The 13976-nt window shown below is 37.0% G+C and overlaps 2 protein-coding genes across 2 annotated transcripts; one reads left to right on the forward strand and one right to left on the reverse strand.

Annotated features, from left to right (window-relative positions):
• The first annotated feature begins 2743 nt into the window (after window positions 1-2743).
• Window positions 2744-3872, forward strand: LOC142609994 (uncharacterized). The gene has a single exon (XM_075781715.1). It carries the CDS (start codon window positions 3155-3157, stop codon window positions 3740-3742), a length of 588 nt encoding a protein of 195 aa, XP_075637830.1. The 5' UTR covers window positions 2744-3154; the 3' UTR covers window positions 3743-3872.
• A 5156-nt stretch (window positions 3873-9028) lies between these two features.
• LOC142608762 (uncharacterized) lies at window positions 9029-12967 on the reverse strand. Its single transcript, XM_075780442.1, has 6 exons — window positions 12262-12967; window positions 11865-11923; window positions 11531-11775; window positions 10850-11051; window positions 9392-10732; window positions 9029-9283 (listed from the first exon to the last, which is right to left on the reverse strand). The coding sequence occupies exons 1-6, from the start codon at window positions 12965-12967 to the stop codon at window positions 9029-9031; spliced, it is 2808 nt and encodes a 935-aa protein (XP_075636557.1).
• Between the last annotated feature and the right edge of the window lie 1009 nt (window positions 12968-13976).

Below are 13976 nucleotides of genomic sequence, written 5' to 3' on the forward strand. Positions count from 1 at the left end.
AAATTGGAACGGAATGAGTAATATTTAACAAACTAACTAAATAAATCAAACTAGCATTTGTTTATAACATACACATTTAAATTATTTAAATTCAAAAGTGATAATATATTACAAATGACCCAAAAATAATAATTTATTTTTATTATATTGCCTAATAATCCCAATCTAACTCAATGTTATTATCATGTTTATCATTTTGCAAACTTATTTCTTCATTAAAATTTTCTTCATTATCATTAACATTTACTATCTCTTCTTGTTCTTTTTATTTTAATAATTAAAAAAAATTATTTCTTCTTGGCATTCTAATTTCTTGGACTTATAACAATAGTGACAAAAATTAAAAATAATTATATTGTCAATTAATATCTTATTCACAGCATGGAAAATAAATTTGCAAATATTAAAGTGAAGTGTAAGTGTTCTGTGTAATCCAAATTTTATAAGAGAAAGAAAAGGTAAAAAACTTATGAATATTTTATTTTATTAGACCAGATTTAAGTAACATAATAATTTTGTGTTAATAACAAGTCTAACGACTTGTTAGATTCAAATAAAAGTACAAATTTTAACAAAAAATCTCATTTTAAAGCATTTGTCTATGTATTGTACGATACGTACAATTTTACAATACGATACGATTCATACGATACGAACACTGTATCGCATGATTCATGAGCACTTACGATACGCCGATATGATACAAAACTTTTTACACACGATACAATACGTATCGTACGATATGTATTGCATATCGTACGATAATGACAACTATGGTGACGAAGACAAATAAATATGAAGGTTAGGTTAGGGTGATATTAATGTGATACTAGCCTAAACGCTTTGATACCAAAAACATTACTCACCTTTCTAGAGAGGTATAAAATTGGATGTTAATTAATGACTAAAATTTTCATACCTTCCTCCATGAGAGATGATGGGGATTTATAGGTCTTGTGTTGGTGCGTTTCACTCATTTGCTTTGATCCTTACATGAATCATGGTTGGGGAGGTTGTTAGTTGACTCCTCACAAAAAAACTCTAGAGAAGCATGTCTAATCGTGGTGCAGGTCTCAATCTTGGTACCCCTGTTCTTCTAGATATAAATCCCATATTTTTATGGATTACATTTTCTTATTCAAGAGGTCATTCTTATCTCTGATGTCATTCTTATTCGAGAGGTCATCCTTATCTTTGATGTCATTCGACCATCATGATCATACATTAGGTCACTTACTTTGTTGGCTTACATGCTTCGATCATTTGTTTACCTCATTTGTCCATCCCTAATCAAAGACAAGTACCCTAGACGATCTCTTCCTCGGTCATAAGATTCATAACCATCCAATCGAACAAAAATTAAAGAAATACATGTTAGGAAATTAGTGAGGAACTTGAACCTTCCACCTCCATCATCTTTAGGTATTAAACATATAACCAATAATAGAAGGGTTTTGCTAACCTAGTTAGTCACATTTTCATTTTCTCATAAAAAATTTCCTAAATTAGATAATTAATGTATGCTCTAATGGCTCCCATATTAGAATTTAGAAGGCCATACACTTTTATATATATATATATATATATATATATATATATATAAGATATAAATTATACTCTAACTTAATCTAAATATACATGCTTCAATCATTCGTTTACCTCATTTGTTTGTCCCTGATCAAAGACAAGAACTCTAGACGATCTCTTCCTCCATTTATAACCATCCAATCGAACAAAAATTAAACAAATACATGTTAGGAATATAGTGGGGAACTTGAACCTTCCACCTCCATCATCTTTAGGTATTAAACATATAACAAATATTAGAAGGGTTTTGCTAACTTAGTTACTTTTTCATTTTCTTATAAAAAATTTCCTAAAATAAATTATTAATGTATGCTTTAAGGGCGCCCACATTAGAATTTAGAAGGATGTACACATTTTTTTTTTTTTATACAAGATAGAAATTATATTATAGTCTAATCTTAATCTAAGTGTGCATGCTTCGATCATTCGTTTATCTCATTTGTCCATCCCTAATCAAAGACAAGAACCCAAGACAATCTCTTCCTCCATCATAAGATTCATAACCATCCAATCGAACAAAAATTAAACAAGTACATGTTAGGAAACTAGTGAGGAACTTGAACATTCCATCTCCATCATCTTTAGGTATTAAACATATAACCAATATTAGAAAGGTTTTGCTAACCTTGTTAGTCACTTTTTTATTTTTTAATAAAAAATTCCTAAAATAGATAATTAATGTATGCTCTAAGAGCGGTCATATTAGAATTTAGAAGGCTGTACATTTATTTTTTTAATTATTTTTTTTATACAAGATAAAAATTCTATTTTAACATAATTTAAGTATATATGTGTGTGTGAAACTCTTTCTAAAATACTTGAACTTTGATTGTTATCCTTACACCCTAGCCCGACCCTTGCCCTTATATGAGGCAAACACTTTTTTTTTTTTTTTTTTAAGCACTTATCATACAACCAATATTAATTACCAATTGCTTTATACTGGTCTTTATTACACCCTAGCCCGGCCCTTGCCCCTATACCGGCTATACGTGGTAAACACTTTTTTTTTTTGAAAGTACTTAACATATAACCAATATTAATTACCAATTGCTTTATACTAGTCTTTATTATACCTACTATCGGATTCAAGATTTAATTGCACCGATTCTCCAAAAAAAAAAGAAGAAGATTTAATTGCACCCTGTCCATTTCATCATCACAGTTCATTTCCTCGACGTCCACGTCATCATTAACTCTCTAGCTTACGTCTGAGTTCTTAGCCACAACTTTTCCACCTATATTTCCTAGAAAAAGAGGGAGAGAACATAAATAAATTTTTTTCCAAAGAAACTCTGTAGCCAAATCCTAGGCAAGCGTTCGCTCAGATCTGAAGTCTTTCACTTTTGTTTGTGTCTTAATGACTTACTATCCGTTTCCACCACCGGCAACCTGCTAAACCCAGGTACCCCCATAACCACTCCTTTCCAATCCCCCCAAGTTTCCCGGTCACTTACCGGTTACCAATCCCTTAAAGCCAAACACAAAAACCACAAAGAGAAAAAGAAAGTAAAAGAAAAAACAAACCCTTCTCTTTTCCTTCTTTAACTCTTATTATTGTTCAGAAATGGGAGCTCTGAACAAGCTTGGCTTAGCACTCACTGTAGTGTTTGCAGTCATTCTTGTAGCTCTACTCGCCGAGCTATTCTGCGTGCTCCATCGCCGGAAAAGATTCCGGCGACAAAACTTCGCCGGGAACTCGTTCTACAGCCCCTCCACCAAAGAGCTCCTCTACTTTTTCTGCTGGAAAAACCAGTCTCGCATCGAACCCCAAGGAACCCCACCTCCTCCGCCTCCTCTTCCTAATTTTTCGCCTCCGCCGCAAAGCGATGAAACGACGGAGGCCGATGACGTTTTGAAGTGGCAAAGACTGTACGGGTCGTCGAGGGTCTTGTTCACGATAAAGGAGGAAGATAGAGAAGGTGTGGACTCTGAGAATTGTTCTTCTTCGGAGAAAGCGGTTTCTACTAAGAAGGAAAAGCGTGCTGGGGTTGATACGACGTCGTTTCAAGCTGCGGTGATGATTGAGGTTGTTGATGAGGAAGCAACGACGCCGTTTTCGACTCCTTGTGCTTCGCCACCTTACTACACTCCTTTGGCTTCTCCAGCTCGTGGTGAGTCGGACATGGTGCCCTTTGTTAGCATAGTTATGTAAAACGGCGACGTTTGAATACTTTTTGGTATACTGTGTCTTTGGCCAATGGAACTTGTTGAACAGTTTTGTAAAGTAAATTCGTAAGTAGAACAAGAAGAAGTTTCAAAGAAGAAAAAATAAAAAAATAAAAGTGGTGCCTTTTCAGATGTATTCGTAGGCCATACAAATGGCTTTCATTTCTCATTTCTCTATTGGGTCGTTTATCTGTTGCTATTGATTACATGAAATGTGTCTATATTTTTTGCCATTTTAAACTTTAACAATTTTATAAGAATAGTAGTTTCTTTTTCTTTTTCTTTTTTTTCTTTTTCTTTTTTAGAATGAAAAGTAGTTTCTACTCAATTAAATTTTGACTGGTTAATAATTAATAATGGATTTTACTTTTACATGCCGGGCATACATTAATGAAGTGACTAATTTTAAATTTATTGATATTAATTACACTAAGTATTAATGATTACGAAAATAAAAATGCTATGACCGACGAGCGTGTCACCATCTTTTCTTGTTTGTTTCTTTCCAAATTTATCACCAATTTTATTATAAGAGTTCAAGAATATAACGTGATAATAATACATGATAATCGGTTCAAATAGATGTTAATAAAGTTGATTGATATGTGATTTATTAACTATTTATTATTGGTTCTCCACTATTTTTTTTTTTTTGTTGCTAAACAGGTTCACTACTTCTCAAAAAAAAAAAAATTGTATTGAATTTTATTCTAATTTAATGGGTTTGGATACTGCCTGGAAGGATAGTAAATAAAAGTAAATATTAGATAAAATAGAACGGTAAAATTTATAAATAATATCAAAAATTGTAGTCCGGGCCATAAATTATACTAAAAAATGCATGAACTTGTTATGGAAATGGAACAACGTAAGGCATGTGGATAGGGCGGAAGAATGAATTTAATTGATGAGTAATTATGGATAGCCAATGGCCTTGTAGCCAAGTGGCACCCGGGTTCGTTTATAACCTCTTGCTCGGGTTCTATCCCCTTCACATCCCTAGCCAAAAAAAAAAGAGTAATTATGGATTGCTGTACTTAAATTAAATATACTCATTAAAAAAAAATAGCGGTACATAAATGTTGTCTAAAAATTTGTAAAATCTCGTCACATGATTACTGTGTGTACTTACTACTTAGCAAGTTAGCACCGACTATGATATGATATATTGATATTTGCCACCGCCCACGTACTCTCCAGAGCTGAGCTCTTTCTTATATCTCTTTCGTTTTCAATGGTGTTTCTGTTTCTGTTGTCACTGTGCCCCTTCACCCAGGGAAAGTGGGGAGCTATACAGTACAAACATTTATTTCTACTACTGTTTCTCGTACAAAAGCATAGCTGGAAAGCAAAAGTGTGTGACAGTGAATTCAATTTACTATCCTTATTAGGGTTAATTTTGTGGGGGAATTTGTTTAGATTAGATCAAAGATATTTTGTTGAAATTTAATATGTGGGACTAATTACCGTACAAATCACATGATTAATGGAAATAAATTTAAATTCCGAGCTTAAATAGAATTCTAATTAAGGGCCAAAATTATTATTATTATTAGTGTGTTATTTAAAAAGATGAAATCACGCGGCGATCTTTTCAGGGCGTAAGAAGCACGGTTGACCCGAATGATTGAGACTCTTTTGTCTTTATAGGCCAAGTTTCTTGTAATAATAATAATATATATATATATATATATATATATATATATATATTGGCCAGATTAAAATTTGTATGTGGACAAGTCCCTTGTTCAAGTATTGGATAAGGGTCCAGGAAGAGATGACTATGATCGGCATATTAATATTATAGCAAAAATACATGAGTACACAACTCTTCTTTGAAGGGGACTTTTTTGGGTCGAATGGCACTGTTTGTGCATCTCAATTGAATGGTCAAATTTTCTTTAAAAAAAGAAAAAAGAATGGTCAAAGGTAGTTTCGCAGACCTCACGTCCGATCATAGGAGAAAGATTGATGACTTTGTTTTGCAACAACTCTCAATTCAGTTCAAAGATTGTCTTGACTAAAAAGTATAATTCAGTTATATCAGTCAACGCGTATATGACACGTACCCAATACGTTTATTAATAGAGTTAGGATTTTTTCAGTTCAACTTAACATGCTTTATTAAACAAGTTAACACAACACAACTTGTATACTATATTTAATATATGGGTTGTGCTTGAGTTGACATGAAAAATAAGTCATATGGTCAGGTTAACATGTTTATTGAGTATCGACACAAATAACTTACTAATTGTTAACAATCTTTATATTTTATAGAATTTATTAGTATACCATTGGATTTCAAATGAAGTCACCAAAAATTAACATGTAATTACAATAATAAGTTTATTAAAAAAAAACCGGTTAATAAATGTCCTTCCTTAAAATAAAATTAAAAGACAAAATAATTTGTATTTGCATCGAACTCGTTTCCCACTAAGGCTGTGTTTGGCTCTATGCAAATCATTTTCCAAGTGTAAAATATTTTCAGGTGTTTGGTGACACTCTAAAAAATGCTTTCAAAAATATTTTTAAGTGTTTGGTTGTGTTCTTGAAAATGCTATAAAAAACACATTTTCTACTAGGTTGCTCAAATTTTCTCAACTTTCAAACAAATATATAATATCATTTCTCAATATATAAACACAAAAAGAAAAAAAACCAAACAAAAACATTCATTAAATTCAATCAAATTGAGAGAGAGAGAGAGAGAGAGAGAGAGAGAGAGAGAGAGAGAGAGGGAGGGAGATCAGTCATGGGCTAGTCGTGGTTGATCTAGACATGACGAAGGCTATATCGAGCGGCGGAGGTGACTGGGTCATAGTGGCCACATGAATTATGGTGGTTTGCTCAACATGGGTGGAGAGAAAGAGGGCGGATCAGTGAGATGGGTGGCAGAGGTAGGAAGAGGGAGAATGAGGGAGGAAGAGAGAAAGGAGGAAAAACTTTGCTTGATTAGCGGTGAGAGGCACAACTATAGACGGCAATGGAGTCGAGCTTTGCTTGATTAGCGCAATGAGAGGCACCACCCAAGCGACAGTGGAGTTGATCACGAGTTTAGGTGACCAGCCTCTCTCTTTCTGTTCGGTTTTTTTTTTTTTTTTTTTTTTTGCTGAAAATGGTTTGAAGGTAAAATAGATGTGTAATCTGTTTTACACTTCAAGCCTTCATATTTTACAATCAATGGAAACGATTTTCCGTTTGACTTAAGTTTTCCGGCCAACCCAAACACCCCTGGTAGAATAAAATATTTCCCATATTCTTTTTACACCCAAAACAAACACAGCATAACCATGTTAGTTTTACGGTATTGTAGGGACTAGTTTTTAGTTTTATGAATTCCATTTTAACAACCCTCTCTCTCTCTCTCTCTCTCTCTCAGAATCTATTGAAAAAATATTCTACTACGATAGGGTATACTTTTGCAATAGGGGTGGTAAAAAAATCTGCCTTACCTGCTTTGTTCTATTTAGATTTTCTCCACCTCTAAGACGTGATGAGGTAGAAATGAGTTTTGCTCGCGTCAGATTTATATATACATATTCTATTTAATATATATTTTACTTATAAGAAGAATCTAATTCTATACCAATCCTAGTTATAATATATATTTTTATGCATATTCCATTACTACTATGTTCCATACACTTGTCTTTACTTTTCTTGTAGTACTCTTGCAATTGCCATTTCATTTTATGTATCATCTTTATCTTATCAAAGCAAGCCATCTTATTAGGATTTAATATAACATTTCGAACATGTCATGAGCATGACCTATCCTACTATTGGTCTGTGTGGGTTTTTCCTATTATGAAGAGGAGATATGGCACTCATGATTTAATCATGTTCTGTCCAATTGCCATCCCTATTTTGCGGAGTACTAAGAGGTCTCCAACACCCCCCACCACTTTTTTTTCAATATTAAAATTTATTTTATTCATTCGGACTATACTTTTTCTCTCATATACATGTCTTCTATATTATGAGGGATATAACGCATATATATTTTCTGAGCAGGAATCAAAGATAATATGCATCTATTAGTTAGTTTAGAGGAAAAAAATATTGTCTTTATTAGCTTAAGATTTGCAGTTGTGCTAATGCACCAAATTTTTCTCATCCTCCCTTGTATTAGAGTATTCGCATCCGAAAATTGTATCCTATCCTATTTTATCATCTCAAAAAACTACTTTATCAATTATATCATACCATTTTACAATTTTTTTTATTTTTATTTTTTGGTTTGAAGGAAAGATTATATTAAACTAACTAAAGGAAGAAAAGACAGGACAAAGCCTATTACAACAAGAACCCATAGAATCTGCCTCAACTAGGGAGATTAACTCCAAAGGAGGGTTAGCATAAACAATAAATCCAAAGTTTGCAGCAATCCTAAACAAGCTAAACGATCAGCACATCTATTAGCTTCCCTGTAAATATGCTTCACACGAGCCTGAGGGATTTGGCTAATTAAGAGAATACAACCATCTAGCAAAGAAGAGATCAAAGTGTTGCGATATGAAGGCCTGTAAAGGACATCCACCAGGGCCTTCGAATCAAGCTCTATCATGACAGCTTGAAACTTAATTTGGTGGCAAAGCTGGAGACCATCATGGAGCGCCCATAATTCAGCAACAAAGCTGTCAGCTCTTCCAATTCGCCTTGAAAATCCTATCTTCCAGTTACCAACCTCATCCCAAATTAAGCCACCACTAGCTGCTGCTCTTGCCGAGCCACTTGAAGACCCATCAGTATTAAGTTTAACCCAGCTCGGATCTGGATATTCCCATTTGATTTGCTTGACCACCAAGTGATTACTACGAGGTGTTTGCGGGGCATAGAAAAGAAATTCCTTAGCTTGCATGGTTATTACCTTGGGTAGGTACGGATTGGTCCTTTTGTTAGCAAAATTAGCTTAATTTCTCTGTTTCCAAATCATCCACACCGCAAAAGGGAAGAGAAAATTCCAAGGAATACCAGCTGTATTTTAGGAAGACTTGAGGCTAGAATTAGAGATCAACCATTCTCTAATGCCCTGGGAGAAAAAAGAAGGGTTTAGACAATTGCTTCCAAGCTACTGCCATATTGGTTTAACCAAGTAACAGTCCTGAAACGCATGTGTGAGAGACTCGGAGGCATCCTTGCACAACAGGCAAGTGGTATCAAAAGGGATTCCTCTTTTTGCTAAAACCTCCTTAACAACAATACTCTCATGAATAAATCTCCACATGAAAAATTGGATTCTAGGCAAAGTTTGAAGCTTCCAAATCTAAGAACCCGCAAAAGTGACATCCTCCACCAGGTTATTGGCAATAAGGTAAGCACTTCTCATGTCAAAACACCCTTTTGGAGAGAACTTCCAAGCTAGCTTGTCATTGTTTCTTGCTAAAAGAGGAATCGGAATAGCTTGAATTTCATCTCTAATCTCCGAAGGGATGTTGAAAGGAATCTTTGACCAGTCCCATCTTCCCAACGAAGTCACATCTTTTAGCTTGAGGTTGAATGAGTCTTGAGGAAGGGGACCCTAAATGAAGGCTCTAACGAAGCCAAGATTAGACCAGCAGTCAAACCAGAAATTAAGATTACTCTCGTGGCCTGGAATCCACTTTATCCCTTTATTAAAAGTGTCCACACCTTTCTTTATAGCTTTCCAAATAGGTGAACTTGGGAGTCTAGCTTCATTCCTCGAATTGATTCTCTGCCGAGTACAGTACTTATATTTGAGAACATTGGCCCAAGGAGCATCCATCTCCGTGTGAAACCTCCAATTTAGTTTAGCTAGGAGGGTTGTATTCCTTCCTTTAGCTGATTGCAACCTAAGGCCTCCCAACTCCTTCGGCTTAGTTACAACATCCCACTTGACCCAATGCATTTTCCTCACATGATCCAACGATCCCCACAGAAAATTCCTATTAACCCTATCAATGCCCTTGAGAATCTTTTCAGGAAGCGAGGCTTGCTGCATGACAAAATTAGGAATGGTGGAGGAAGAAGCATGAATAAGCACCAGTTGGCCAGCCATGGAGAGAAGATTAGCTTTCCACCCAGACAAATTTTTCTTAACTCTATCAAGCACAAAATCAAAGTAATGTTTGCGAACCCCTGTATGCTTCAAAGGAAAGCCCAAATACTTACCAAGGTTGGAGGTAGGACTAAAACCAAGAAAGTTTGACAAAAGGTCTCTCTGATCAGGATCCACATTAGGCGAGAAAAACAAATGAGACTTTGCTTCACTAACCTTCTGCCCTAATCTAGTACAGAACTCTTGAAGAGCTTCTTTAATAGCAAGACAGTTCACATTATCCACCTCAGCGAATAACACCAGATCATCTACAAAGAACAGGTGCGAAAAAGAGGGACCATTCCTGGAAGCTTTCACTAGATTCCAGACCTTGGCAGCACACTTTTCTTCAGTTGAATGCCCCAAAAACTCCATACAGAGAATGAATAGATAGGGTGAAAGGGGGTCCTCTTGTCTGATGCCTCTAGATAGGCAAAAAGAGTCTAAACAGCCACCATTACAAAGGAGAGAAGTATAGACCGATGAAACACAACTCATGATGAGATCAATACGCTTTTCTGGAAAATTAAATTTGAAGAGCATTTCCCTGATAAAATACCACTCTATCCTGTCATAGGCCTTCTCCAGATCAATCTTGGTAGCCATATACCCCTTCCCACCTTTCGCTCGACCAATAGAGTGAATTAACTCTTGAACTATGATAACATTATCCGTTTCTCTTCTACCTGGAATGAATGCTGCTTGGAGGGGCGAGACAATGTTCTCTAGGTGAGGTCTAAGCCGAGAAACAATGACTTTGGAGATGATCTTGTAAATAGAGTTACAAAGACTAATAGGCTTGTAGTTCCCAAAAGACTCCGGACCTTGGATTTTGGGAATAAGAACAAGGAGGGTTTTATTGAGATAATTTGGCACTTTCCTTTCAATAAAAACTTTCCTAACCTCTATCACCTAATTCCCCACTATAAGCCAAAACCGCTGATAAAAGCCAGCATGCAATTCGTCCGGACCCGGGGATTTATAAGGTTTCATAGACCAAAGTGCTTCTTTAATTTCCTCCTTGCTAACCATGGCATCCAAAGATGACCTTGCTTCCTCAGACAGGCAACCTTGCCACTGGCCAACATGACTTGGAACCCTCGCTGCCTCCACAAGGGAAGTGGTATATAAGGAAACAAAACCCTTCCTAAAGTGCTCCCTCACTTCTCTCCCATTTATGATCCACACCTCTCTCTCATCTTTAATTGAAGCTATATGATTTCTTTTTCTCCTGGAAAGCGCAGAAACATGGTAGAAGGAGGATTTCAGTCCCCTTGGATCATCCAGTTAATCCTAGACTTCAGCATCCAAAGGTCTATCTCCTGATCAAGGATAGAATCAAGCTCACGATGAAGCTGATTTTCAAAATTGATTAGAGAGGAGCTCGGGGAGTTGGACAAGATTTTCTGGACCCCATAAATTCTAGCCAAAACTCTCCTTTTTTTGTGATGGATGTTGCCAAAATGATTCCTATTCCACAAAGTAGCCTCTTTAGAAAAAATATCTCTCGAATTCACAAGGCTTCTATTATTGCTCCAAGCTTTAGAAACAATACTAGGAAAGGATAGGCCAGACATCTAGAACTCTTGAAATCTAAAGGGCTTGTTAGGAACTTGGGCACTGATAGGAAGGGCTTCCATAAGCACAGGGTAGTGGTCAGAGTGACAACGGGGAAGGTGGGTAACTTTTGCATCCAGGTACAGCACACACCAATCTGGGTTCATAAAGAATCTGTCTGTTCTTTCCAAAATAAGATTACCAATATCTCTCTTATTTGTCCAAGTGTATTTGGGGCTAGTAAAACCCATGTTAACCATATTACAATCGTCAAGACAGTCTTTGAAGGCCAAAGAACTATTAACACTAACTCCCTTGCCTCCAAATTTATCCTCATCAATCAGAGGCTCATTAAAATCACCAGCCATAACCCATGGCTTATTATGAAGTTCTGCGACCTTTGAAAGGTTATTCCACAAAATAGCTCTTTATTCACTCCTAGGACTAGCATAAATCGCAGAAAAAATCTAAGGTTAGAGGCACGCACCTTTACTTCGACATGAATCTCCTGCTCTGTTCTGGCTAGCTCCTCCACCAACATAATATCTGTATTCCATAGTAACCAAAGACCACTCGACAGACCAATAGTTTCTGTATGAATTACCCCATCAAAGGGTAACCTACTCGTGATATCTCTTACTATAATTCCTCCCACCTTCGTTTAAATAATCACAAAAATGGTTGGATCGTGCCTCTGAGTAAGCTCATGAATATAATTTTGAAAGGCAGGCTTAAGTGCCCATCTACAATTCCAAATTAAGCAATTCATGATGGATGGGCAAAAGAGAGCAAACCAAAAATCAATCAGAGGCGGGCACTTCAGACCCAACCTCCAAATCCACACGAACAACATCCATCTCCTTATGGCCTTATCCCTCACTAACACAAGAAGGAAGGCGCTCCAATCCTATCATCACCATCCTCTGATTTGGTAAGAGCAACGGACTTGGTTGAAGAGCACATAAGCTTTCCCACTGTATCTTCATTGAAAACAGCTATGGGAGCACTGCCTTTATCATCGTGAATCTCTAGCCTAGCTAAGGGAGACGCCATGAACTCGAAGAAGGAATTTGAAGGTCCAGCAACCTCTCGGATAGGAGAAGAGGCACGGTCAGAGGAGAAAGAGGTGATACTTGCAGTAAGAAGTTTTGACAGGGGGTTGTCGGCGCTACTGGTTATACCTTTAGAAGGAGAACCTCTAGCTAAAGCTTTCTTACCCTTTACTGAGGATGGCATCTTCTTAAGGGCTTGTCCTGATGGGCTTGGGCTTGTGCCACTATGTTGGGCTAAGTTTGCAATATTTGACTTAACATTCCCCATCTTATTGCTAGACAGGCCCGAATTGGAACCTCCCACATACCCGCTGGGTTTTACAGCCCATATAGCAGAATCCTTCTTGGAATACCCTCCACCACTAAAATTGCAATCTTTATGAGGCATATTCTGAGTACCCGTAGGACCACTACTCAGCGTGTTCACCCAGTCCAAAATTTTTGGAGGTAGTTGAGGTGGGGGATGCCAGGTGGCTTTCCGTGAGCTATCCAAACTGAAACCTATCTTTGTCCTCTTCCTCCCGTATGTCCCCTTCATCCCGTACGTCCTTTTCCCCACTACCATCCATGGGCCATATTGCCCATCCACTTCTACTAACTCACCCACGTCCACCACAGCATGCACTGGAGGAGGTGACTAAGCATCATGTGTTTCTTGTTGCATGTCAGGACACGTATTCTTAGCTTCCTCTGTCGGGATTAGTGGCTCTTTATCCTTTCGAATGGTGTACGGACACCCATCCACCTTGTGCCCAAGCCTTCCACAAGAAAAGCATAACCTGTGAATACTTTCATAAGTCACTGCTTGTTCGAAGTGCTTAATACAGATAGTATTCACCAATGGTTTATTAACGTCAACTTGAATGCATAACCTTGCATATTTACCACGAGTTTCCATGGCCGTGTGGGCGTCAATCCTTAAAACCTTCCCAATAGACTCTCCAATCTGTTTCAAAACCTCTGCATCATGGAGCTCAATGGGTAATTCATAAAGACGGGTCGAGATAGCAATGAGAGACACATTTGCCGTCGATGGCTTGAAAAAAGGCTCCCATGGTCTTATAGAGAGGAAGTGATCTCCTATGAACCATGGACCTTTCATAAGTACTGCATCAAGGTCCTCTTTAGAAAAGAACCTGATTAGAAAAAAAAAAAACCAAATCCCAGGTCCACACAATCCATTCTTTCCGACGGCCTCCACAGTTGGCTAAGTTTAGATTTTAAGTAAGCAAAACCCACTGACCTACCAACAAGCTTGACAATAATAGCTCTCGACCAAGGACCTCTAATACGCTGCTTTGTCTCCTTAGAAAGCCTCATGTTCACCCAGCTAACCCAGTTCCAATTAGCATCTTCCTCATTCTCACCATCAGATTCCACATCTTCATCCATGAGACTCTCGAACTCAAAAGCTTTCACATATGCTCCTGGTATATCACCCATGAGCTTATCCTTGAAGGAACCTCCGAGAGAGGTTCCTGTGTTATGGAATCTTGGAGAGGGAGAACCCTCCTTAGAACCAATATTGAAATCAGCGTGGTGAATAT

This window comes from Castanea sativa, chromosome 9 (assembly GCF_040712315.1).
Source record: "Castanea sativa cultivar Marrone di Chiusa Pesio chromosome 9, ASM4071231v1".
Lineage (NCBI taxonomy): Eukaryota > Viridiplantae > Streptophyta > Magnoliopsida > Fagales > Fagaceae > Castanea > Castanea sativa.